General features: G+C 34.2%; 8 protein-coding genes across 8 annotated transcripts; 4 read left to right on the top strand and 4 right to left on the bottom strand.

Moving 5' to 3' along the window:
• Positions 1-187: 187 nt before the first annotated feature.
• Tsp_07270 (DNA polymerase family B, exonuclease domain protein) lies at positions 188-10,489 on the bottom strand. Its single transcript, XM_003381535.1, has 50 exons — positions 10,352-10,489; positions 9,901-9,981; positions 9,712-9,849; positions 9,359-9,485; positions 9,207-9,291; positions 9,001-9,133; positions 8,837-8,947; positions 8,585-8,781; positions 8,392-8,511; positions 8,208-8,340; positions 8,025-8,153; positions 7,663-7,980; positions 7,467-7,595; positions 7,334-7,403; positions 7,076-7,219; positions 6,872-7,017; positions 6,707-6,813; positions 6,505-6,597; positions 6,153-6,452; positions 5,894-6,089; positions 5,687-5,812; positions 5,550-5,638; positions 5,380-5,485; positions 5,226-5,306; positions 5,039-5,161; positions 4,837-4,977; positions 4,583-4,777; positions 4,390-4,525; positions 4,241-4,337; positions 4,047-4,179; positions 3,877-3,983; positions 3,692-3,820; positions 3,547-3,625; positions 3,389-3,473; positions 3,258-3,330; positions 3,083-3,155; positions 2,845-3,020; positions 2,665-2,779; positions 2,467-2,606; positions 2,313-2,402; positions 2,142-2,226; positions 1,872-2,075; positions 1,728-1,835; positions 1,604-1,675; positions 1,301-1,533; positions 1,088-1,217; positions 863-997; positions 717-796; positions 503-635; positions 188-265 (listed from the first exon to the last, which is right to left on the bottom strand). Exons 1-50 carry the CDS (start codon positions 10,487-10,489, stop codon positions 188-190), a joined length of 6,447 nt encoding a protein of 2,148 aa, XP_003381583.1.
• Positions 10,490-12,510: 2,021 nt separating this feature from the next.
• On the top strand, positions 12,511-13,414 carry Tsp_07271 (putative zinc finger protein). Its single transcript, XM_003381534.1, is given in 2 exon segments — positions 12,511-12,728; positions 12,742-13,414. 2 exon segments carry the CDS (start codon positions 12,511-12,513, stop codon positions 13,412-13,414), a joined length of 891 nt encoding a protein of 296 aa, XP_003381582.1.
• Positions 13,415-13,538: 124 nt separating this feature from the next.
• Tsp_07272 (putative zinc finger protein) lies at positions 13,539-14,384 on the top strand. The gene has a single exon (XM_003381533.1). The coding sequence runs from the start codon at positions 13,539-13,541 to the stop codon at positions 14,382-14,384; it is 846 nt and encodes a 281-aa protein (XP_003381581.1).
• A 2,139-nt stretch (positions 14,385-16,523) lies between these two features.
• On the bottom strand, positions 16,524-16,936 carry Tsp_07273 (hypothetical protein). Its single transcript, XM_003381532.1, has 2 exons — positions 16,781-16,936; positions 16,524-16,754 (listed from the first exon to the last, which is right to left on the bottom strand). Exons 1-2 carry the CDS (start codon positions 16,934-16,936, stop codon positions 16,524-16,526), a joined length of 387 nt encoding a protein of 128 aa, XP_003381580.1.
• A 1,277-nt stretch (positions 16,937-18,213) lies between these two features.
• On the top strand, positions 18,214-18,633 carry Tsp_07274 (zinc finger protein). The gene has a single exon (XM_003381531.1). The coding sequence runs from the start codon at positions 18,214-18,216 to the stop codon at positions 18,631-18,633; it is 420 nt and encodes a 139-aa protein (XP_003381579.1).
• A 57-nt stretch (positions 18,634-18,690) lies between these two features.
• Tsp_07275 (zinc finger protein) lies at positions 18,691-20,706 on the top strand. The gene is made up of 5 exons (XM_003381530.1): positions 18,691-18,877; positions 18,939-19,311; positions 19,952-19,973; positions 20,378-20,486; positions 20,648-20,706. The coding sequence occupies exons 1-5, from the start codon at positions 18,691-18,693 to the stop codon at positions 20,704-20,706; spliced, it is 750 nt and encodes a 249-aa protein (XP_003381578.1).
• Positions 20,707-22,601: 1,895 nt separating this feature from the next.
• Positions 22,602-23,284, bottom strand: Tsp_07276 (DNA polymerase epsilon catalytic subunit A). The gene is made up of 4 exons (XM_003381529.1): positions 23,252-23,284; positions 22,927-23,133; positions 22,781-22,794; positions 22,602-22,671 (listed from the first exon to the last, which is right to left on the bottom strand). The coding sequence occupies exons 1-4, from the start codon at positions 23,282-23,284 to the stop codon at positions 22,602-22,604; spliced, it is 324 nt and encodes a 107-aa protein (XP_003381577.1).
• A 19-nt stretch (positions 23,285-23,303) lies between these two features.
• Tsp_07277 (conserved hypothetical protein) lies at positions 23,304-23,982 on the bottom strand. The gene is made up of 3 exons (XM_003381528.1): positions 23,808-23,982; positions 23,645-23,758; positions 23,304-23,383 (listed from the first exon to the last, which is right to left on the bottom strand). Exons 1-3 carry the CDS (start codon positions 23,980-23,982, stop codon positions 23,304-23,306), a joined length of 369 nt encoding a protein of 122 aa, XP_003381576.1.
• Between the last annotated feature and the right edge of the window lie 1,830 nt (positions 23,983-25,812).

The following is a 25,812-nucleotide window of genomic DNA, read 5'->3' as shown; positions in this document are numbered from 1 at the left end:
TCATTATTGTTATTATTATTCAGTACCTTCTTTATTAACGTTGCCGCATTTTGAAGTAGATTGAATTTCTGGGATTGTGATTTTTAAAATATTCTATTTCAATACAGTTGAATAAATAAGTAAATTAGTTTTCAATTTAAATTTTATTAGCATTCACAGAAAATAGTTTTCTTTTCTTCTTCTTCTTCTAATCAACAAACTTGGGTGTTGTCAGTTTCAACAAATCCAACTGAGTGCAGTTCGGAGGCTTTCCATTTGAAATCGGCTAAATGGTAGTAGTAAAATGAAAATTATCATAATCACAATGAAAAAAGAAAATAATTCAAACAAACTTTATTATATTTTTCATAACAGTTATCTTTTGAAGATGTTTCTCACTGCGATAGCAGCATACGTATGACCCTCCGCATTCGCATCTTACTTTCAAATGACTCTCTTTCACCTGTTGGTTGTATTTTTTTTCATTTTTAAATAAAAAAAATGAATTACTCATAAATTTTACCTCTTGACATTTTTCGCATTTCAGATCTTGAGTGAAGTAAGATTTGCAAAAATTGTTCAAATATTGCAAAAGTCGAAACTCAATGTCGCCAATATCGTAAACGGTCTTGCACCGGCTGCATCGCCAAATTTCACTTTAAAAAGAAGAGAAAAAAAAACAAATATTATAACATAATAAAGATATATGAAAAGAGTGGACAGTATTTCAGCTTTACGTTTCTGAATCGTTGGAGTTCAATTCAAAATCTCGACACAAATCCAAATCGCGACACAAATTGCACTGCTTACATGGAAACTTAAAAAAAGCAATACAAATGAATTAAACATATATATATATATATATATATGTCAGTTAATATACATCGCGTAAAATCATTGAAAGGGATGGATTTTTCCATTCGGCAATTTCAGCAAATTCTCCCACGTTCAAAATTGCCAACAGGTCCCGTTTGATTGGGTATATTTCGTCGGCAATCATTTCATCCAAGCTGAGCACCTAAATAGAAAAAAATTTCGAACAATTAGAGAAGAAAACGAAAAGAAGGTGTGGTTGTATTAATTATTTTTTTGAATTAAAATGAAATACTTTGCAGAGCGTTTTGGCCAACTCCAAAGCCGGATTGGTCAGATGCAAATGGGAGCCGACGAAACGTGGAAACGTGGAGGCAACGGTGTCGGGATGCAGCTTTGCCGCGCGTTGAACTTTGCGAACAGTGCTGCAGAATTTGTAAAATGGGATGAATGGAAAATTATTAAAAAATTAATGAACCGAAATTATCAAATTCTTATTTTTGCCTACTTGAACAACTTTTCAGAAAGTTCCCCGTTGAGTAGTTCGAGTGAAAACTGTTTCAAACGTTCATAATTCAATTTCATGCTCGCCTTCTGCTGCATCAAACCTTGAGAAATGGTCGGCTGCGTCGTTGTCATCATCATTTGTTCGTCATTGTTGTCCAAATCAGCAGAATTTGATTGCAAATCAGAATCGATAAGAAAATTATAAATCAACATTATATAACCGGCAATGATCATCTGAAGGAAAAAAAATTAAAACAGCAAACTTTTGCAAATTTGTATATTTTATGTTTTTTTCGTGAATTACTTTGAAACTTTCTTGACAATTGAATGCACTGGGTAAAAAGTGTAACAATTGCCAATTCATCGTTAAACCAATCTGAAAATTATATTCAAACAAAATCCAAAAAAAACAACTAATTAACATATACATTATCAGTAGTGGTGGTGTCGGCACGCATTGGATCAGTGCGAGCCCCTTGCGTGGTGCATTGTTCCACTCCGCCGTAATTGTTCTGCAGAATATTTTTCATCTTCTTCTTGTAAAATAGAAAAATTAAAAACAACAATATCACCTCATCCAACCAAAGCAAAAGATTCCATATTTTGCTTTTCAACAAATCGACGACAGAAAAAATTTCCTTATTCTGAATCGTTCGCAGAATATAATCGACATGAGCAACCGCATCGTCGTATTTTGGACGACCGCTTGACAAAATCACCCGATTCAAATCTGCGTGCACAATTTGCAAACCCATCTGATCCAACTCGGCAATCAGCTGTTTTTTCAAGAAAAAAAATTATTACAAATAAACATATGAATATTTTTTAAAAAATTCACTTACCATTAAGTAGAGCTTTTTCATTAGACTGTCTACAGCTCGTTTCAAGCACGGATCGAACAGCAACGAATCCGTCGATCCCAACCATCTAGACAAACAATAAAAATACAAAATATGTGTTAATTTTATGGAATGCTGGCCATTTTTTTAAATATAATTTTTTCCATTGTATACCGGTAAAAATGAATCATATGATTATCGGCAAATACATTTTGAAAAAGGGTCACTTCCTTCAGCCAACCGTGTACCATTTGTTTCATTACTCTTGAAATTAAGAAAACTTAAAAATATGCAAAACTTCTTTTGAACTGAAATGACAAATTCATACTTAAAAGCGCTTGAAAGCAAAATGCTCTCGTCATTATTGTACGAATTCAGACTGTGCAACGTGGCAACGCCCGTTTTTTTCGTCGTTGAAGAAGCTTTGAAAAAAGCTTCTGAATTATCAAAATCCAAAATACGACTTGTCTTAAAAATAAATTCCACAAACAAATTAAATTAATAAAAAATAAATAAAATATCTTACCGATAAAACGGCAGCAATTGGCAAGCTGACGATGTTCAATTCGAAAGTGATATTTTTATAAAAACCCGCTCGGTTGATCTGTGAATCAACTGCATCATCTGAATCGACGTTCAATCTGAAATTATAAAACAAGTACCATTGGGCTCATCAATTTCAATATTACAATTTGAACCCTTCTACCGGTGATCGTCGGTTTCTTTGCCGCCAAAATCTGGAACATCCGAATTTGAACACCAAAGCACGTGACCACTTTTGCACAAATGCCTGGCATAGCTCAAATCTGAGCCGTACTGTGTCGGATTGGTCGGCACGTTTCCCAAAGGGATGCGCATGTAACGACACAAATCTTTGAATGTCTGCAAATGACAAATTTAACCTATTCCATTTCGATTTATTTCACCCATTTATTTAAATTTACCGTCAAATAGGAATTAACATTCAAAAAATGAGTAACCACTTTTTTACAACCGACACGCTGCCAATCCAAGCAGCTGAACACATTTTCTCTGAAATCAATTTTCCAACATCAACCACCGGAGAAGATAATTGTTAATTTAAAAATGCAATAAACAGTGAAAAAATGAAATAATAACCCGTCAACTATTCGCAATTTCACCACCGGAAAATATGACAACGACGAAATTAAGCTCATCAATTGATCACATTCTGAGAAAAAAAATGAGATAGATGAATATTTTTTTTAATCAAAACGATAAATCGATACCGTGGGAAGATATGTAGGCTACCATTGTAGGACCATGCTTTCCATCGTGATACGATCGTAGAGCTCGTTGCATAGAACGATAAACCTATTATTTATTATTATTATTATTATGTATTCAAAAAAAACAAATATAAATAAATTCACAAAAGGGAAAATACCTGACGAACATTCGTTTCCATTGTCACTTTAAAAGTGTAATCTTCTTCGGGAAACATTCGTTTGCTATTAACTTCTAACCTGAAAATCAAATTCAACTTCATCTAAAAGTTACAATGCAAAATGTAAACTAGCTAAATAACAAACTTCGCCTTGCGTTCTTGACTGTATAGTGCAGAAACGTTGGGATGATTGGCAATACCACTTTTTTCCACAATCCATACCAATCCAATTTTTGTATTCGGCATGCACAGACACCACACCGATCTAGTATCTCTAAAATTTGTGCTCAAAAATATATAATCATAATAATAAATAAATATGACACATACTGAGCATAATTGTACAAGAAGATTGTTTTGAACACATCTTCGGACAGGTATCTGACATCGTCATCCAAAGCGGAATCAAGTTGATTTAATTTGAACTCTTCAGGAACCTAAGAGGAGAAAACAAAAAATTCCAATGATTTGTTCAATAGTAAATATTAAAATTTTCAAACTTTCAGTAAATCGCGCAACGCTGGTTTCGCTTGACAAACACAACCAAGCTGCATAAGCACTCTGAAAAACAACGGCACTCGCGTTTCATAAATGCCTTCAATATGAAACGCATTTATTTCCGTATTCAATTGACTATAATTAATAAACTGTATGAAAATAAAATTCAAACAGCTATTATTATTATTATTAATACTGTAAATGCCGTTCATATTTTTCTTCAGGAACTTCATATTCATACAAATGATAAACTGGGTGAGAACGTGGAAGTGTGCGAATACACTTTCGATAAACTGAAATCACAAATAATATTTTTAAAAATTTTCAAAAATAAAATAAATTTACCATCGGTAGAATCAATCTGCTTTGGAATACGCTGATTGACGTAAAAAATTCTTGGTGCTCGAAGTCGAACATTGTGCAATTCAGAACCAATCGAAACCCAAAGTGTAAACAAGCCAGGCTCTTTGTTTTTCAAAATCTTAAAAATAAAATATAACAAATAATTCATGTATTTTTTTTTGAATTATATAAATACTTGAATAATGTTCCAAGGACGAGTAAGAAGGTTTCTTGGACTCGCTAGAAGCATTTGATCAACCCGATGAGTAGGTCCGGTGGCTTGAGAAGTGATCACGTCAGATTCGATCATCTCATGAGGCCTTTTCCTGCTCTGACGATGCATATGCATCCATCTTTTTTTCAAACCATACAACCAAGAAAGTACGTAATTCTGAAAATTTATTAAAATATCAATATTTTAACAAACAAAGAAAAGAAGCGACTGGTAACCTTCTTTTGTGCAGACGTTGATTCGCCTAGAATTTCATCGGTAACTGATTTCACATTCTTCTTACCACCTTTGGATGCTTGAAGTGCTTTCTTAGCCGCTAATGCTTTCCCTGCTTCTTCATCCTCAGTTGTCCAAAGTTCCTAATACAGAAAATAAAATCATAGAAAAAAATAATCTTTCTTCAAATGCAATCCCAACAACCTCGATGTCTTGCATAGGTCGAAATAAATCATTCAATCGAACTTGTTTCCTAGAATTATCCGTCACCGCAACTTTATTACGTACCCAGTCGGGTAAAGGGATTCTCGGTACTGGATTAGTAACCTAAATTCATTTCGAAATGAAATAAGCAAACTTCTCTGAATCTCAATGAAATATAAAAATTAACTCCTTGTATTGCAGCAGGAATTGATATCAGTTTCAGTATAGTACTGCCCAAACGATCAATATAATAATCCCAATCAATGATCTGTAGAAGAATTTTAAAAAATTTGGAAATTAAATAGGATACAAACATTTCTCATTTCATGTGAAACAGAAACCTCTCTAATGTCGAAATTTTCAGAAAAATCACATCGCTTCAACCAACGTTTCAAAAAGTGTCTAGCTATGTTGGCATCTGCTTGGAAAATTGCTACAGGAACAGCCCTGAAAGTAATTTAAACATTTAATTTATAAAAGTTCATTTTGAGAAAAAAAGTGAACACAAAACCTTTCTGAAGTCGGTGCCCCTCGAGGTTCCTTCAAAATCACAGTACGACAATTGAGACCAGAATTTTTTATCATTTCATCACCAAGAAACTGAAAGATAAACGTGAAATTTGTTTCAATTAATTGCCAGAAATTAACCTCGGCAAGTCGTTTAGCAGCTATAATTGGCGCCGATTTCTGATTTCCGTATTCTTCGATCTTTTTGGACAAACTGCGATTTTCAGAAATCAAATCGAACAATTCTGCATCAGTAATATCGACTGCCTAAAATTTGTTCGAATAAGAAGAAAGAAAAACAATGCAAATTTTCATCGCTTCCTTATGGATGAAATAAGTGATGACAACCTTTGAGTAAAGCAAATCTAGCCAGTAGTTGGCCACTTCAGCCACGCTACCGTAAACCTCTTCCAAAGAGCTTCCTTTCAAGAAGCCATCAAAGACAGCCGATTGGAAAATTTTTATCAACTGCAGCTCTCCACGACGTTTAATTTCAAAACCTTTCAATTCAGCAATACTGCCGTCAAAATTGTAAACCGCATATCTAAAAGTAATAATTTGTTTGTTTGCCACTTTTGCGCTTCAGTTATTAATAATATCAGAAAACCTCTTTTTCAATTTTTTCCCTTCTTCTTTAGAAGAAGGCAATACGATCGCTTTGTACGGCCCATCGACTTCAAAAGCTATCGTATTCTCTGATCTAACTTTGTAAGACAATGTCGACTGGTTGATCAATTCGTGGTATTGATCATTAGTAAAACATTGGCTAACCATCATGTTCAATAGTGCCGCCGGATATGATACCGTCACTTTTCCACCGCCGTCACGAAGTTTAAATATTGCTTGTTCTGGAAATGACGATGGCAAAATGCACCAGATGCCATCAGTATCCAATTCCAAAGGCCGTCTGCAACAGAAACCCAATAATTACAAGACAAGAGAAAACAACCATACAATACCCTATTTTATCGATCAATTCGCGAGATTTTTTAATAATCATAGCTCCAGTGTGACAAACAATGCCAGCCATTTCCATGCTGTGCCAACGAGATCTACAAAAGAAAACCAGAGAATTATTTGAAATTGGGGGAAAATTTTCGGAGGAATACTCAATCCTACCCTCTGCGCATCACATATCCATAAAAAGAGTTCAAAATACACTTGTGAGCCAATTGTAAACTGTCGTACAATACGCAACTAGCTTTGAAATCTTTGATTTGTTCAAAATTGCAAGCCGCCGTCGCTTCAGCCAATTTCTTCTTTGCAGACTAAACAACCAATAAGCGTTGTAAAGAAAACAAAAATCATTTCTAAGCTCATTTTCACTTTTAATAAACACTTGTATTCATAACGGCGATCACGGAAAGCTCGAATTGTATCAACGTAAAAGGAATTTTCCCTCTGACAAACAAGTGTCTTTTTCACTTCGGTGCGAAAATCGTGATTCCTACCATAAGCTTTCCTACAGTATTCTGTGAAAAGTAATAATAATTTAATTGATAAAATTTGAACGAAAAAAATAATAATTACCCTTCAAACGTTTGTTTTCGAATTCACTCTTCTCATCGTCAGACAGATGATGAAAATGTCTGGACGAACTGTTCGAAGCAGTGGACAATTTTTCTTTGTTCAACTGTTGCATGATCCACTGATATTCGCTCTTGTTGGCCGGCACTAAACAACAATGGAAAAGTAAAATATGATCATAAACAACATTATAAAAAAATAATAATTCAATTCAATTCAATTCAGTACAAAGTTCTCCTCGCCACACCCATTCCATTGAACGACGACATTTCGCGCCTGGTCGATTGAAATCACATACAGCGCAAACGGATTCGTTAACAATTGCAGGGGGCTAAATTTTATTTATTCATAAAAATATAATTCTATGCACACATACAGGTTGTAGTAAATTTACTTGAAGTCGATTGGTCAAAATAATGTTCGGATACATAGCTCCCACGTCAAGATGGTAAATTAGCGGTGTCTCATGACGACTCGGTGAATCTTTCAATGATTGCAATTTCTCTTTGATTTCGTTGCATACCTGAAAAATAAGAATTCACTTTAACAGAACAGAATATAGAAAGGTAAAAAAAGAGATAAATATTCACTTCGGTAAAATTATCAATCTGATCTAACGTCACGCTGTCCGCTTGCAAGCTGTACAATAACGTATTTTCCAAATCATCCATCAATTTCTGCACTGTAGTCAAGTCGACGTCAAACTGACACGCAATATCCGACTTGTAGACTCCACATTCCAAAGCTTCGACATGCCCGCCAACGTAAGTTTCAGACATCACCAAATGACCGTCTGCGGTGAATTTCTTCACATCCGCACCCTTTTTATTTGGAAATATAATGTTCGACTGATACGCTTGCACCATCAATAACGCTTCGCATAAGGTTCCAGAACCTTTTCTAAGTACCTAAATAAAAAAAATAAATTCAAAACGGATAATTGTCTCTTTACTGTCAAATTGCATACATCATCAGGATTCATGGGAATAATTGTGCACAGGGCGAATGTAAACGGATGAACGTAAATCATGTATAAATAATAAGTAGCAACAGCATCGGATACAGAGTAATTAGCCACAGCCTGAAGATGAAACAAAATATGCAACAAATTTTTTAAATTAATACTTAGTCGAACCTGAGGCTTGCTCCTCGCCATCGGTACCAATTCTTCAGGATCTAACTCAACCGGATCATAGCGCAGCTTTATCCGAGCGCAAGCTTTCAAATTGTGACTGCCCATCGGTAAATAACTATCTCGCTTCACCCATCTTAAAATAACTTTAAACAACTCTATTCAAAATAAAAAATCACCGCTGTACTTAAAAGCATCCATATGAGAACTCTGGCGCGATTTGTATTCGCCAGAAGCATTTCGACGAAATCCTAAAGAGGTGTACATATCCAAGCCACAAGCTGTAGCACGGGCTTCAACAAATGGCCTGCAATAATATCAAACACAACTATTCGATGAATTGCATAATTCGAATCAATAATGCCAACAACTTTGCTTACCAGTCAAAAGCATCACCGTTATAAGTGACAACAATGTCCGGAGCATATTTTTGAAATTCACCAAAAAATCGAAGTAACAACGATTGTTCATTAGCTTCATTGAACACTGAAAAATGACCTTCAAATTCCGGTTTCGGAGAGTATTCAAAATCTTCCACATCTTCTGAAACAACTTCTCTGTTAATAATTAAAAAACCCTGAAAAATTAATTATTAATGGAACTATATATATATAGAAAAATCATCAAAAAACGACTTGTCCGTTGATCATGTATGAAATCATCATTATTTCATCACAAGAAGAATCAGGAAACTTTAAAGGTGCTTTGGTTGTTTCAATGTCAAATGCAAGAACACACGGTTCCTTAAAAAGCAAACTGCACACTGCAAATTTATTAAACTACTCATTCTATTTACTGGTCTGTTGATCCGATCTCGTATGGGTTCGATTTTTGTAATTTTTCCATTCGTCGCACTTATATCATACCAAAGACCAACAAAAATTTTTAAATCAATCGTTGCGCGAATGTAATAAGGAATGTCGTATTCACTAAATGAGAGTTAGCGTAATTAAACAGTGAATAAAACAAAATTTACTTTCACTCAAGAAATAAATGACTTACCGGATATCCAAGACACTTTCTAAACGTTCTTGAAACCCAGCATTGGAAAATTCAGAATCCGTATTTGCAGAACTAAACAGCCATTCTACAACAACCTTTTCAACAACTGAATAAACAAAAAGCTTACTTGACAGAAATTCCATCAAAATCACGAGACGAAATGACTTTTTTATTGTCCTCCACTTTGTACATGATTTCGTTGCGAACTTTCACAAGATCACTGGTGTTCAAAAAGTATAACTTCACATACAATCGACGTAGGCCGGATAGATGGTTCGTCTGTAAGAAAATAAATGTAATTATACCAAATATTCAATGGACTACATAATATTAAAAAATCATTTCTACTTTATAAAAAACAAAAATATTTTCATCAAATTTCAATTACATAATTATATGAAATGTCATGCAATGCATAATAATAGTTGTAAAACACTTTCAAAAAAGAAAAAGCAATGTATAAACTACTTCCCAGAATTATAAAATTTTTAAATCAGTGGGATACCTGATCCAAGTCATTTTTCTCAACAATTTCAGCTGAATCTACCAATCCAGCAAAAAGTTTCGTCACCATAACAACAAAATCCGCTTCGGATCCTTCTCTTACAGAAACAAAAAAGTATGGTCTGTATGAATAAAGTAGCTAAAACATAACATAGTTTTAAAACTGATAAAATAAAATAAAAACCAATACCTTGAATTTGGTACCATCAGCTTGCAAAAAGTAATATTCCATTGCGCTTTCCATACGGCCATTCTTGTTCGAAATTTCTGTCTGTTTTTAAAAAAACTTTCACGTAATCAAAACAGCAGCAAATAACTGTTCATCAAAAAAAATTGAACAAAATTTCAGTTAGAAAAACTTAAACTACTTTATTATTACAGAGGATAAAAAAAGCATTTCATAAACCAAATATATATGAAAAATAATTACACAAAAATTTAATTATAACAATAAAGTACATAAACTCGAAGAATAAAACGAAGAACTTTAATTCAAAAGAAACATTGCCAACTGCGTATTATTAAAAATACAACAAGTTAAATATAATATAATATCTTATGGAATAAAATAAAATAAAATTGTAATAAAAATTCCAAAACTTGTAAGATTAAAACGGTTTACTGTTAAAGCAACAAATTACCGCATGCATATTTATGAGCCAAGCAGCTTTCTCGACTTTCCCATCGCAAATGTCATACCCGAAGCGACTGTCTATAGCTGATCTAATACTTCGATTTTCAAAAACTTTTTCACTTGCATGTTGAAAACTCTGCGCCATATTAGAAACAGACAAAGAACACAATTACAATAGAAATCATAATTTACAGTATCGTTCGCGCTAAAAGCCAATTGAACGTTAACGTCATTAATTACAGACACTTTAATTTATACAATAATTAAATTATTAATTTCTTAAAAAAAATATTTTAGAATGAAAAATAAAAAATATAATAAAGTTTTGCATTTAAGAACAGCAAAATGACACTACAATTCGAAACTGTTCTACTTTAATGAAATGCAGGATAAAACCAAGAATTTTTTATTGAAATGTTATTTTATTAAAAAAAAATTTTTTTAATCATTCAAGGATCAAAATTTACAACATTACTGGAAATAAAACTTAAAATTTATTTCCTCATTATACTTACAGTATTGCTGATGCCAATGTAATGACCAACTGGCGATAAGTTTGCTTAACTTCTCTCTCCGAATGCGCATGGGCAAGCATCATGAGTAGAAAGGAATTTTATTCACTTAGGACTGTGCGGATTGAGCACTACTATGTAACTTATAATCGTAGGGGCAATGCCTTTCGCAACTGCACTAAGAACGTCATTTATAAAGCGATTTCATACTTAACGCCTGAAATGTTAAATGCTTACTTAGTGCAACTTCAGTATACAATCCTCTACTTTTAGAAATAAATTTTTCCTTTAAAAAGTTCAAAATTTTTGTTTAGTTTTATATTCAAATTTAAATTTTCATTTCCAAAGTGTAACTAATTTCATAAAATATATTAACTAAAGCTTGAAAGAAAAGAACCAACAAAATTATGTGATTATAAAATATAATTGTAACAGTATACTGAATTATTTACACAATAAAATTATTTTACACCAGTGATATTTGTTTACATCACTCGCATACAATCATGAAATAGGTCAACTTGTGCAGGCTTTTTGTTCAGTTGGTCATTATAGTTGTTCGTTTATAGTGATTGTTACTGCTGCGTTTGTTTATTCGCTGCTTCTCATGTTGCACTTCGAAGAGATATCACGACTTTATGTTTGTACTAACTGTTAAGATAAATTCGGGTGATGAGCGTGGTTTCTTTTTCAAGTCATCGTTTAAGCGTTTTTTTGTTGTTCTGTTTATTTAACTTATGAATTTTCATGTATTTTGGTTTTTGTCTGTTACATGTACAACTAAAATTTTTTGGAAAACATCATTTTACATTTGAAAATTTTTTGCTATCTACCAATTCAAGCGATTAATTTCCGAATTTTCAAATAGTGAGATCAAAATGTTTAAGATCATAAATATTGAAAATTACATTTATTTACCACAATTTAAGCCAGTCATAATTTGCAATGCATCTACAGGAACTTTGTCAATTTATAACTTTTTTTGGTTTAATAGCACAATATAACAGTTGGAAGTGCAACTCAGCTGATATAACAGACTAGGAAGCTAAAGAATGTCATTTTGAAGTGACGTTAGTAAAGCACCAAGAATGTTGAAGGCGATGAAATTCAACTGTTAATTAATTACGCACGATAATCATCATCAGTCACTCACCTTATGTGAATCTGTATATAAATAAAACGCTGAACTCACAAGTCTGGTGCTGAAGTAATGCATTTGCTCTATATCGATTTCTTGGATGTTAAGCAGAAATTAAGAAGATATTGCTGGAGCTTGTGAAAAATATACTTTAAATAAACGACCTAAAAATTACTGATTTTGGAAAAAAGGATGCACATTCTAAAAACAATGAATAATTGAATATTAAAGATTTATGTTCATATTCACAGCAAAAAAGTAAATTATTATTTTTTTAATTTTATGATAAAAGATATTAAGGGTGCGTAGCTTTGTAGACGATCTTTACATCTGCATAGACCACTACTTCAAGCTGCTTGACAGGCTCGCGCGCTGCGCTCCAGCAAAACAGTCATTGGTAATCGGATCCAAATTCGGTTGATCAGTGCTGCTGATACTCGTGTAGATGACGGAATGGAGATACTGTCGTCAACGTAAGAAAACCTGCGCGTCAGGAGAGTACGGTAGCGTACTGTGATGACGCGTGAAGATCCTAGGTCTAGGCCCTACACAAAAAAGAAGTGCCGACAGTATACTATCGTGTATCTAAAGTACGGCTTTATTCCTTCACCTAAAAACGCGCAGCTACCAATGTGCTTGATTTGTGAAAAAGTGTTTTCTAATGAAGCAATGAAGCCTTCAAGATTATTTGAACACTGGAGAAAAGTACATGAAGACAAGGAAAAAAAGGATTTGTCTTATTTTCAGTCACTTCGAGACATTCAAATTTCATGCGCGACCAACTTTAACAACTATGTTCTCATCGACGGCACAGCAAGAACGTGATGAAATGAAAGCATCCTACAATATCTCTTTACTTATTGCCAAAACCGGTAAGCCACACACTATTGGCGAAGAATTGATCTTCCTGGCGGTTAGTGAGGTTTTGCATGCGGTGTTGCATAAGCCGGCAACGGACATAATCAAGAAAATACCTTTAAGCAATACTACGGTGCAACGTCGAATTGATGAAATGGCCACTGATGTGGAAGATACGTTGTACAATTATTTGAGGACTGTACAATTTTCGTTACAACAGGATGAATCAACACTGCCGGGTAATGAAGCTTTACTATTAGCTTATGTTCGATTTATTAAAGAAGAAAAAATAAATGAAAAGTTACTGTTTGCGAAGCCGTTGGAAACAGATACAACAGAACGATCGATATTTCTTGCCGTTGAAGAATTTTTTAAAGAAAAAGAGTTTTCCCTTACGAATTTGCTAGCGGTTGCATCAGATGGCGCACCGGCATTGGTAGGTTGCCATCGTGGATTCATCGCATACCTGACTGATTTTCGTTCTGAAAGACTCAGTGCCGGATGTACTGGCGGTGCATTGCGTAATTCACAGACAACATCTAGTTGCAAAGCACTTTACTGAACGTTTACATTGCTCTTTGGGATACGTCATTGCGGCAATAAACAAAATCAGAAGCATTCTTTTAAATGATAGATTATTCAGCCAGTTGTGCGAACAAAATGACGAAGAATTCAATCGCCTGCTGATGCACACTGAAGTCCGGTGGTTATCGAAAGGTGCTTGTTTAAGTCGCTTTTATGAGCTTTTTGAAACCATTTTGGAATTCTTTCAAAACAAAGACCTTTCACTGAGAGACAGCTTGAGGAAGTACAAAAGTGACATAGCATATATGGCTGATTTATTTTCCAAGTTTAATGAACTTAATCTGCAACTGCAAGGAAGCGAACTTAATCTAATAAAGACGAGATTTCTCATTTCACCATTCATATCAAAGCTGGCTTTGTTCAAACGCAACCTTGGGCGCAGAGAATTTTATCAATTTCCAAGCGTTGCTGCACTCAGGGAAAATGGAGAAGTACACGACGATGACATTCAAATCTATTGTGATCATTTAGATGTGCTACAAAAGGACATGCAAGAAAGATTTCAAGATATTCTCAAAATGAAGATTATAAATTGGGTGATAAACCTATTTTCAAACACTGATGAAATCGAAATGGAATTAGAAGAGGAGTTAATTGATTTACAAACCAATGAAGAGTTAAAGCCGAAGTTTAAGAACGGATATCATTCTTTCTGGTTACAAAAACAAATATCTGACCTCTATCCCGATTTATGGAGAATGGTAAGAAAGTTCCTACCCGCCTTCCCATCTTCCTATTTAGTTGAGCGTGGCTTTAGTGTTGTCACTGATTTTCTAACAAAGAAAAGAAACCGACTGCAAATCGACAAACGTGGTGATTTACGACTGTTCCTTACCAACATTGAACCCATTGTAGACAGATTAGTCGCAATGCAGCAACCCCATCCATCACATTATTTTTTTCACTATATGATTATTTTTGAAAGAACACTCGATTTGAATAAATAGTCTGTTTAAAAATTCATTATTTTTTTGACAGTAATTTAGGGGGGGCGTTTGAAAAATATGTGTCTCTCAAGGGGACGATAGCCTGAAAAAGTTTGGGAAACACTAGACTCTAGGGTTTTGCGAGAAAGTTGTGGGTTTGTCGTTTGTTAGAAGATTGCCTTCAAAGTTTGTTTTGCTTGTTTGTGCTATATTGAGTGATTTCTTGTCTTATCATCCCTGGCTCACTATCATTCGTTTTGAGTAAACTGTATCGACACTTGATCTAGGTTTTGATTGACGGTTATCGTGACGGAAGTCAGTGCAACATGATTAAGGTCGGTGTTAGCGACAAAACCGTTGTTGTTTGAAAGCTAGTGGAATGTAATTTTTATTCGGCGTCAGGTGAAATCAACAATGATTACCTAGCCGCAATCCGAGCCACGTTCGTTTCCGAACGTGACACAAAGCAAGACAAATAGGTGGAAACAGACTTTACTAAGCGAAGATGCAGGCTTAGAAACAGAACCAATGGTGCAGTGACAAACCACAACACGATCAATGAGCACAAACACAAAACAGAATGTTACACACGAACAATCACTCGTATCACACGCGCACCTTATTGCCAACTCGGCTAGTCCTTCCTTCTACCGTAACCCGAGTTCAAGTGCAGGCCACCAGGTTCACTGCCGAATGAATTCCAGCAGTCGGATTGTCGACCGGATTTGACTTTCCCACCTTTCAATACGAACAAAGATGCAGTCCACTAAGTTCGCGAGCGAGTAAACCCGTAGTTTCGCTCGTTACAACTCGTAATGAAATTCCATTTTGCGAAATTATGCAAATATACAAACAAAAAGTAATGCAAATAATTTATTTATCGTTGTAAATAATTTTAATATTCAAGAATTTTCTCATTATATCAATTTTCTTATGATGTATCGCAAACGTAAATAGTTTATAAACTGCACTTGATTTTCACGGAAGGTGTCGGCGAAAACCTACAGTAGAAAGAAAGTGAGGGTTGGCTGTTCATTGTCATTGTAATGGTTGTGGTTTGTTTGCGCGTAATGTCTTTTGCCACGTTGATTGTTTGTTATTTGAATCAGTTTACATTTTTCAAGTCCACTACGAAGGTTGATTGTTTTATTCCAAATGGTTGCGAACCGTTAAAGAGGATGCAAGGTGACGTCGGATTGCGGTGATCGAATCGAAAGTTGCCTATTGCAGTCTGATCCATCGGTTAATAGTGGCGAAAAGGTACACGCTACTTAATGGTAATGTATTAATCTGCCAAATTTCATTCTGTTTTATCAGTATTTTGTATCGCATTAAGAAACCAATATATTTTTTCAGTTGAATATCTTTTCTATTTAGCTAATAAAGAATAGTTCAAGTATTTAATTAACACAAAACCAATAGCATAAAACTAGTATTTTTTTATGAAATATCAGTGAATTTTTTAAAAGTTCATTTTCTTCTGGTGGCTACACAGTATAAATTGTAGTATTATTTCCTTCTGAGAAAATAACATGTTTAAATAACAATTAAAAAATAATTTCCATTTCATTCACACAACTGCTTATAAAAATAGATTAGGCGTAATTGCGTATTATGTACTTCGAAAAGGACAACTTCATAAAATTGATGTTTTTGCAGTGTAGTGTATTCTTTTATCATAACTAAATGAGAAAATCTCAGTTTGAGCACATCCTACTATTAAAAGTCATGTCTGATTTTTATTTGGTTTGCTTTAAGAAGCATTTTAAGAGAAATATTATTTTCTGGGTTCTTGAAAATCATTGTTTACTTTCTGTAGGCATGCTGATACGTGAGCGAAAATTGCTGTGGTTGTGACTGGAGAATTTGACATCAAGCCGTGTGAAGTGGACAAGATTCACCGAAACATGTCGTGGACGACTTTTTACTGTCTTGTGATAATGAGCAACTGATGAAGATGCTTATTGGAGGCACTTTTTGATAGATCGAAATGGGATAGCAAAACGGTGACCGCATCGTCAGACATGCATGAGGAAGATCGCCGATTGGTGAATGAAAACTTTGCTTGTGAGATCTGCTCTTCCTCCTTCCGACTCCTGGTTGCTGTCCTTTTCAATGCAGCAGCGCAAATGTTCGATTGATTTTGTTGTACTGCACCGTCTACAGTGAGTTGGTTTGGCAGCTAGGATTGAAATTGGCATGATCCGCTGCCTCCCGAATTATGTTCGCATTGATGGTGCTGGTGTGAAGAAATGATTGAGTTGAATCAGTTCGACGTTCAGAGGATCCTGATGATGATGCCTGACAATAGGCTCGATAGCCTAGATGTACAGGCATTTGGAAATACCTCCAGAAGTGCAAACGGTACCGCCATCTACTTGCGTTTGGAATCTAAAGATCATCGATCATTTGGTAACTTGGCAGCAGCCGCTCTGGTTCGAAATAGAGTCTGCCCCTGATGGAATTGATGGCAGCATTGATCTGGGCTCGCTTGGTGAGAACAATCCGAATGGCATTAGATGTGCAGTTATCGTTGATGACGTACTAGTTGGACAGTGAAGTCGCCCTGACATGGATCTTATCCACGGTGAATCGTTGAATATTTTGATTCTGAACAGTTTTTCGGAAACATCGCAGTTAGTTGAGCCGGCCACTTGGTGAGTCTGATTTGCAATGGACAATGGACGAGACGACGTGGTGGAACGGGCTTGCGTGGTTTTCACAAACGCTGGGTTTTGTTCGTGAAACTACTTCGGTCTCCAGAAACTGACCGAGAATGGCAGAAGTAGCGCCGGTGAAACCGCACGTCGGTTTTCGTGTTTCTAGCACAAGTAGCGGAGGAGCAACTGCATCTGCTCTCCTCTTTTGCAGTGAAGCGTTACATCAGAAGGATCACAGCATGGTGCCCGAATCATTTATGCTCAGTTTCCTGTCGTCCGGAACTTCTTGGCCAGAGGTAGTTAAACACATCCATATCGACATTTTGGGGTCGATGGGAGTATCCATGGGGTCTATAGAGACCTAGGGATCGATTAACTCCTAGATCGAATCCCATCGGAGGAATTTATTATATGAATAATTAATTTCGAGTGGGCGAAGGGGATGGTCGATTTCAGGCTAAATTTTCACCACCTTTTCTTACTGGTCGTTTAAATCTTGTTTAGCGAACGTCATTTAGACAAAATACGGCCTTGTTCTATGAGTTTGATAAATATGGTGCATAGGCTTTTGTCAGAAATTTTTTGCGTCTCTCGTTTTGGATTTAAGTCATTTTGGAAAGAAAAGAATTATAGAAAATTCGCAATAGGTTGATGGTTGTTGAAATAGAGCCTGCAGATCTAATCGGATCTCTATGCAGATTATGGACGTTTTGGGGTCGATAAAGGTTTAGTGGTCGAATGGGGGTCAATGAACTCCGGGATCGAATATGAACTATTAAATCTCATTTTATAAATTTATTTTGTTGAGAACTATTTTGTAACTTTTCTGAGCTATCAACAGACACCACAAGAAATTAATTGTGCGGGGCCGAACTGCGTGATGCTAAGGGAATTTTTGACTTCAGGATAAATTTTCACTACCTTTTCTTACTGGTCGTTTAGCGCTTGTTTCCACCAGTTAGAGAAAATACGGCTTTGTTCTGTGAGTTTGATTGATGTGTTGCATAGGCCTTTGTCAGATTTTTTTCGCGTCTTTCGTCACATCAGATGAATTGGTAAAGGCGATTTTAGTACAAGCTAAATGATAAATTGTGCACAGCTGCTTGGGATGGACGTCCGTGTGACAGCGGCCGCGCGTAATTGAAGCAACCCATGACAGCGAGCGTAGCTGCGCTTTATTTCTGGACATAATGGCGAGCGCTAATGCAAAGAAGAAGTGCAGACAATATTCGCAAGAATATTTGAAATTTGGTTTCATAACTTCTTTTTCTAATGAAACCATGCCAATGTGCCTACTATGTCAAAAGGTTTTCACTGACGATGCCATGAAGCCTTCAAAGATGAAAGACCACCTTGAAAGGGTTCACCCTGATAAGAAAAACAAAGATGTTGAGTTTTTTAAGGTGCTGAAAGAAAAAATCAGAAATCAACCCAATTTGAAGTCGTTTTTTAAAGCACCTGGTACTGTTGATTGTGAAGGAGGACTGAAGGCATCATACACAATCTCACTTAATATTGCAAAGAAAGCACAGTCGTATAGCATTGGTGAGGAGATTGTTATACCAGCTATTAAAGAAGTGATTGAAACTGTTATGAAGAAAGACTCTTAACCTGTTCTGAAGTGTATCCCTTTAAGTGCAAAGACAGTGCAGCGACGCATCGATGAAATGGCCAGCGATGTGGAGAAAACTTTGGTGTTGGAGCTACAACATTGCAAATTTTCCATCCAACTAGATGAGTCTGCTTTCGGTTGCTCGAATATTCTTATGGCCTATGTAAGGTATTATAGTCAAAGCCTAAAGTGCATTGTTGACGAGTTTTTGTTTGCCAATTATCTTAAAGGTGATGCGAAAAGTGAGACAATTTTTCGATGCTTAGAGGATTATTTGAAAGAACACAATGTTTATTACTGCAGGGGCTACCGATGGTGCACCAGCAATGGTTGGCTGTTACAGAGGATTTGCCACCTTACTCAAGGAAACGGTTCCTGATGTACGCGCTGTTCACTGTGTGTTACACAGACATCATCTTGTTGCCAAGAACCTCAGTGGTGAATTGCATGCTGCCTTAAAAGTTTGTATTAAGGCAGTCAATAAAATTAAAGGGCAACCGACGAATTCTCGACTATTTGCAATCTTATGTGAAAAGAATGAAGAAACTTTCAACCAACTGCTTTTTCACACGGAAGTAAGATGGTTGTCAAGAGGGGATTGCTTACAAAGACTTGTTGATTTGTATCACTCGACTGTGGAGTTTCTTGCTGATGTGGACCAGACATTATGTGAGGGGTTGAAGAAGTGTAAGAACCATCTGTTCTATTTGGCAAGTGCAAGGCTTAGTTTTGTGCAATGATGTGTGATTGCGCGATTCACTGCGTTTTAATGTCGTCATTTTATTTGATTTGTGCTCAAGACATTCAAACTTTATGTGGCTCTACCTTCTTGATCTGTGTTTATAACTTTTCCTGAAGTACCATGTCATATATCGAATTTTTGAATAAAAGCTATTCACTAACTGTTGTTTTGCTTAGACGTCGTATTTTGAATCGACCATTATCCATATGTACAGGCTGCTTTTCTTAAATGTCAGTATACAACGATCTATTCTCAACTTGATAGATTTTACAGTGTTAGAAAGACAAAAGTTGAATATCCAATTATTTCCATATTAATTGAAAGCAAATTCCAGCGTTCGAAATGAAAAATATTTTCAATAAAAGAAAAGAATTGGAAAATGAGAAGAATTTTATTAAAACCAAGGAAATGTCAGAAACGAAATAAAATAAGACTTTGAAATGTTGTTTGTGCGACTAACGGCATTTTATTATACAATATCTCTTTATATAGGAAACGCTTATTTTGTTGTAATTGTAATATGATTTGGAAAATAATTTACATATTTTCTTGAAAATTGTTTTGTTTATTACAGTGGATGCACTATACACAGGACGGTGATTATTTTATTAAAAATATTTTATTCATTCAAAAAATGTTTTTATATGTAGCTGATGAGTGTACTTTTTCAGGCGGCCGAGCTGATTAGAATTGGACTATAATAATGAAAAATAAGTGTCATTTATGATCTAGTTTATGATTCTTTTGAAAATACGTTGCAGTATATTCACTGTACTTATATTCGTAAATTAATACACAGAGAATACAGTTGAAATGAGTTTGGCAATTGAAGTTTCGTTTAGGGCTTGTTAAAATTAAATATCTTTTTATATTGAAATTGTATGAACTGCATTATTTTAGTTAAAACAGTATTATGATTTAAGAAAAATTAAAATGATGAATCATTATTAAAAAATGTAATTGTTAATAATATATAAGTTTCATTTTTAATTTTGTTGAGTATAACGTACTGGATTTTCGTGCAGGCTTTCATGCAATCTTCATATGGTTTCCATTTATCCTGGCCACACTTGTCCTTCGTTCTGCATCTGTTGATTTTTTTGAAATCAGTTTTACATTGTGTATCTTCACAGAGTCTTACGCGTTTCTGAAATAAATGTATTCCATTAATAATTTTATAACTATATGCTCATAAATTTAAATTTATGTTTCATTAAATGTTGCATTACATCCCCTGTTTTGCATTCCAAATCTTTTTCATATTTATAAGTTCCTTTTACACCATTCATTGTTTCTTGGCATTTGCATCCATCACCAGGTAAAGGGTAGCAATGCTCTCTGTAGCCATCAAAGCGCTGATCTAGCTCTGCAATGACAGCTTCTTTTTCTGCTTTAAAATCGTAATCTTTTTTTGGAGCCTAAACATATTTTCGAATGAATTGAAAACAAAGTGTCATGATAAGGAGCATGGTAAATTTTTGTTTGCAAAAGCGTTCCAGTTAAGTTAAACTGAAATCTGAAAATTTTTAATGTATTTTAATTAAATAGGAAATCAGTTTTATGAAGCAAATTTAAAGCTAATTTAATTTTGTTATTACTGTTGTATATTCGAGGAAGGTTGATTGCGATGATGAGTTAACGTACAACGGTATAGCGTTTTCTGCTATTTATTTACCAAAACACAATTGAACACACACGATACGAGTAAGTTAAAAGGACAGGCAACACAACACACTACTGACACTACTGACACACATACACATACGTCACTCAAGGTGAGGAGTGGCAACACAGTAGGAATATAAAGATGGTTAAGCATAATAGTTTTATCTTCTACCATAAAAGAAAATCTTCTCAATCAACAATGTGTCCCAACATTATCATTAATAATAATTTTATACTGCACGTATGTAAGGAATGTATTGTGGCGTGAAAAAACATGAAATTCACTTTTATTTATCGACTTATAATTTTAAATTAGATTTTAGTAAATTGATTTTTTTCGAATAAAATTATAATTTAAAAGGATTTCTTACTTTTTGCTTCATTATCCTTAAAGCACTGGTAGCAATGACAAGAGCGAAAAGGCAAATCAGTTTCATGGCTGCTGAAGTACAAGAATTGTTTACACGGACTGATTTCCGTAATTTGCACTTCGTTTATATAGAAATTTATTTCTATTATACACATATTTATTATCAATAAAAAATTTCCTGTCTTTTCACTATTATACTTTTATTATTTATGTAAATATGCACATAAGCTGTGGAATTATTTACAATTTTCATAAGTATTTTTCTAGTTTATTACGTAATTATTATCAATTATTTACTTCTTTTAATAAGAGGAACCAATTTGCTTTTATTCGTTTCTTAGATCTGAAAGTTTGAAATCTGTAGTAAAATTAATTTAAAAAGAATATTTTTAGAAATCAATACTATTTCACAATGAAAGAAATGACATTTTATTTAAGATTACTAATTTGTATGTTTACAAATTTTATTTTAATATGGTGGATTTTGTATATATATATATATATATATATATTAACAAATATTTCTACAGCTTCTTGTCTGCGTTGAATATTTTCTTTTCAAAGTATTTGCACATTCATTGGAATATACTGTTTTTGAAATGTGTCATTTTGGAAATTTAAGTTATTGATTTAATAATGCTGTCTTGAGGCACTTGAGCTGTTTACGTAAATGCTGTGCTGATCAACAAATAATACGTTTTCAGTTTACATAGTTTTACCGTTTACCATTCAGTAGTCTTTTTCTTATACATTTAATTTTTTATTCGACGTATAAATTAAAATTGAAAAGAAAAAATTTTTTATTCAAATAACTGTATTAAATTGAGAATAAAATATGAAAATGCAACAAGCAGTTATGAATGGCAAACGTTGAGTAAAATATCCTTCAAATTTTATGCAAATTCTTCACTGTGGTTTGCGATATTTTATATTATATCGTTTACCCACAAAATTAAAATTGACAATGTAGAGTGTTCGTTATTGATTTTATTTTGTTTATGAAATATGTGCATTAAAATTTCAATTCTCAAATAATGAAAGTTTTTGAAACAAATTGTTTGTTTCAGTTATTCATAAATTTTGCAAAAATGCGAAGCAAAAAAATAAATTTGCTAGTTGAACGTTTATTGGCAGTGTAATAGTGAAATGTCCGATAAATATTAGTTAAAACAAACAGTTAAAAGTTTCATTATATTTCAATAACATACAATAGAATGCAGTGGTTATGTGATGCCGCAGCTACTGGTTCCATGAAGATTCTGTATAAGGAGAGTATTATATGTGTAATATTATTGAATAATGCAAATTTCATAAGCATAGAGTTCTGATGTCCAACATTTCACCAGCACTGTTAATTTATAATAATACCTTTCCTTAGTTAGCTGAGATATTTTCAAAAAAAGTTAGCAAAGAAGAGAATATATATATATGAAGGAAGATATCTAATGGAATACAAATAATTAAAGTCTTCACACGTTTCAACAACCATTCAAATGCAGTGCATTTTAACTTACAATAACATGAAGAAATGATGTTGCTATTAAAGGATTTTCCGGATAAACTTTAGTATCTGAAAAAAGTTCATCATCGGTAGAATCAATCTGTTTTGGAATCTGCTGATAGACGTAAAAAATTCTTGGTGCTCGAAGTCGAACATTGTGCAATTCAGAACCAATCGAAACCCAATATGCAAACAAGCCAAGCTCTTTGTTTTTAAAAATCTTAAAAATAAAATATAACAAATAATTAAAGTAATTTTTTTAACTGTATAAATACTTGAATAATGTTCCAAGGACGAGTAAGAAGGTTTCTTGGACTCGCTCAAAGCATTTGATCAACCCGATGAGTAGGTCCGGTGGCTTGAGAAGTCATCACATCAGATTCGATCATCTTATGAGGCCTTTTCCTCCTCTGACGATGTATATGAATCCATCATTTTTTCAAACCATACAACCAAGAAAGTAGGTAATTCTGAAAATTTATTAAAATATCTGTATTTTAACAAACTAAGAAAAGAAGCAATTGGTAACCTTCTTTTGTGCAGACGTTGATTCGCCTAGAATTTCATCGGTAACTGATTTCACATTCTTCTTACCACCTTTGGATGCTTGAAGTGCTTTCTTAGCCGCTAATGCTTTTCCTGCTTCTTCATCCTCAGATGTCCAAAGTTCCTAATACAAAAAGTAAAATCATAGAAAAAAAGTGTTCTCCTTTAGAGAGAATACTAACAACCTCGTTGTTTTGCATAGGTTGAAATTAAATCATTCAATGGAAATTGTTTCCTAAATTTATCCGTCACTGCCACTTTGGTCAATCCACGCCATATTGTTCTGCCTAAGCCTAATTCTGAAACTGGTATATTTACTCCAGAATGTAGAAGATGTGTTGGACGCACGATTTGATAGAAGAATAAATTCGGCATGAAGAATTACAGTCCGTTTCAAAAATTGATTGTTAGCAACCGAAGTGTAGCAATTGTTCCCTGCCCTTGCTACATTCACATTTGAATTGTTTTGCTTGACTTGCTGACACGTTATTTGGGATTCTCTATTGCTGGTCAGTTTTCCCATATCACATGACTTATTAAAAGCTCATTTCTTTAAATCAAATGTTATGCTTTTCAAACAGTGTTTACCGCATGTTATCTCATGTGACTTAACTGATGGTTCTATGTAGAATTTATAAACATTTTGAAAATACTTGCATGTTATTGAAACTTTAATTGAGAGTTAATTTTGGGTAAAATATTTCTGAATTTTTTATCAGTCAAAAATTCTTCTCATGAACATAAAAACCATCTGTAGCGGCGTTCCTGGACACCTGACGCTTGTCATACTCCATAACTAATACTGATACTCGACTCAGTTTCTTGGTCGCTATATCAGAATAAGCACGCACACCACAGGAAACATGACCTAAGGCAAAGTCAAAACAACTGCTTTCCTGTTCCTAGAGCTGCTCTTTTTACTTCTCTTCCTACAGTACTGTTTATCATCTGATTTTCCATTCCATATTATCATCCGACTGTTTCACAAGAATCTGACTTAACTGACATAGCTTTACAATTTTTTCATAAAATTTATAATTTCATAAAATATATGATTGTTGTAAATTATTATTTCATATTTTTATTTAGAATATAATATGCATTCACAATTATAAATCAAATAGACAAATTTTATTCAAAGTCAACTCATACACTTGCGACAATAAATGGCATTTTACAAAATTTGCTATTCATAATTATATTTACATTTAAACAAATAATAACAACAAATAAACAACTTCAATAATTAACTGCCAAAAAATATGAAAAAAATTACTAATATTACAGGAAGAGCAATCACTAGGTCAATCAATAGCAATATACACAAGAGGTCATGCATTCAAGCCAATCACATAAAAGCGGTGGAAATTAACAATAATTGACTCTGGGATAAATGAAACTACCCTCACATTAATAAATGAAAATCAGAAAAACAGTAGCACGTAGTTTGTATTGCTTTTCTTTGAATTATAGTGCTTATATGTCGGTTTTCGTGTTCGCGGGAGCGGATTGACATTTCGCTGTCCTGCTTTGGTATTCAGTTGATTAGCAAAGACTACCTCAACTTAGACACAGGAAAACAAGCAAATGGTGCAACATGAATAAATTTTACGTGAACTATTACGTATCCAAAATTTCATTTTCATGTTATCTTCCACGAAAATGCTGCTTCATATGCTGCGGAGATTTTGGCACTTTCAGCTATTTTGCAAAGCCGCTATTCTGATACAATTATAAGAAAAATAACAAAGAACTCTCGCAAAAGTTATTTAAACAAAAATTCAAAATCATTATTCTATTTCGTATTATTTCTCTTCCTGCTGTTCACGTTTTTACGCTCTTTTCTAAGTCATTGCTTGAGATTTTCTTTTGAATGATAGAATTGAATAGTGGCAAAATTCGAATTGTATCTATCCAATATAACTAACAAAAACTAATACTCAGAGGGATACGCTACATGCTCGGCAAACAAATCATAATGGTAAATACTGGATGTTCACAAAAGTAACGAGAGTTACCTGGCATAATAAAACACGTTATTATTATTGCTTTATCACAAACTTGTCATTTCAGAATTTAGAAATTAATCACCTAAGGAGCAAAACTTGTTCTTCTTCAGAGTGAATTTTGTTCGAGTTGCGTTGTCTGATTCTCTGATCCTGGCTTGATCTCACAAGAAGGTGGGAAACTCATTTGACGTTATCTCAACATCCGTCTGTCCTTTATGAAGCCCTTCCACTCGATTAAGGTTGCACATCAAAGCTTCTTCTTGATCATGGACAAACATACGTAAAAAACCCTCTGGCCACGTATTCACATTTTTCCAAAAAGCCTTCAGGTCTAGAAAGTGCCT

This window comes from Trichinella spiralis (assembly GCF_000181795.1).
Source record: "Trichinella spiralis strain ISS 195 chromosome Unknown Scfld1, whole genome shotgun sequence".
Taxonomy (NCBI): domain Eukaryota; kingdom Metazoa; phylum Nematoda; class Enoplea; order Trichinellida; family Trichinellidae; genus Trichinella; species Trichinella spiralis.
The sequence above is the reverse complement of the archived record's forward strand: the minus strand, read 5'-3'. Positions and strand labels throughout refer to the sequence as shown.

Bases quoted from the DNA above. Each gene is read 5' to 3' on its own strand.
- Tsp_07270 (XM_003381535.1), bottom strand. From the start codon at position 10,489: ATGGCGCAGAGTTTTCAACATGCAAGTGAAAAAGTTTTTGAAAATCGA. The intron at 2,780-2,844 runs GTAGAAGGGTTC...TTATAATTTCAG, and splicing joins AAAGAAACCGACGATCACCG to ATTGAACGTCGATTCAGATG. The intron at 2,227-2,312 runs GTATACAATGGA...TTGTTTGTCTAG, and splicing joins CATATGATTCATTTTTACCG to ATGGTTGGGATCGACGGATT.
- Tsp_07271 (XM_003381534.1), top strand. From the start codon at position 12,511: ATGACGCGTGAAGATCCTAGGTCTAGGCCCTACACAAAAAAGAAGTGC.
- Tsp_07272 (XM_003381533.1), top strand. From the start codon at position 13,539: ATGCACACTGAAGTCCGGTGGTTATCGAAAGGTGCTTGTTTAAGTCGC.
- Tsp_07273 (XM_003381532.1), bottom strand. From the start codon at position 16,936: ATGTCAGGGCGACTTCACTGTCCAACTAGTACGTCATCAACGATAACT. The intron at 16,755-16,780 runs GTTACCAAATGA...GATGATCTTTAG, and splicing joins ACCAGAGCGGCTGCTGCCAA to ATTCCAAACGCAAGTAGATG.
- Tsp_07274 (XM_003381531.1), top strand. From the start codon at position 18,214: ATGGCGAGCGCTAATGCAAAGAAGAAGTGCAGACAATATTCGCAAGAA.
- Tsp_07275 (XM_003381530.1), top strand. From the start codon at position 18,691: ATGGCCAGCGATGTGGAGAAAACTTTGGTGTTGGAGCTACAACATTGC. The intron at 18,878-18,938 runs GTGAGACAATTT...TTATTACTGCAG, and splicing joins TCTTAAAGGTGATGCGAAAA to GGGCTACCGATGGTGCACCA. The intron at 19,312-19,951 runs GTTGAAGAAGTG...TGTTTATTACAG, and splicing joins GACCAGACATTATGTGAGGG to TGGATGCACTATACACAGGA.
- Tsp_07276 (XM_003381529.1), bottom strand. From the start codon at position 23,284: ATGACTTCTCAAGCCACCGGACCTACTCATCGG. The intron at 23,134-23,251 runs GTTGATCAAATG...TTTATTTTTAAG, and splicing joins CCACCGGACCTACTCATCGG to ATTTTTAAAAACAAAGAGCT.
- Tsp_07277 (XM_003381528.1), bottom strand. From the start codon at position 23,982: ATGGGAAAACTGACCAGCAATAGAGAATCCCAAATAACGTGTCAGCAA. The intron at 23,759-23,807 runs GTGCGTCCAACA...TACCAGTTTCAG, and splicing joins ATTTATTCTTCTATCAAATC to AATTAGGCTTAGGCAGAACA. The intron at 23,384-23,644 runs GTTGTTAGTATT...ATAAATTTTCAG, and splicing joins AACCTATGCAAAACAACGAG to AATTACCTACTTTCTTGGTT.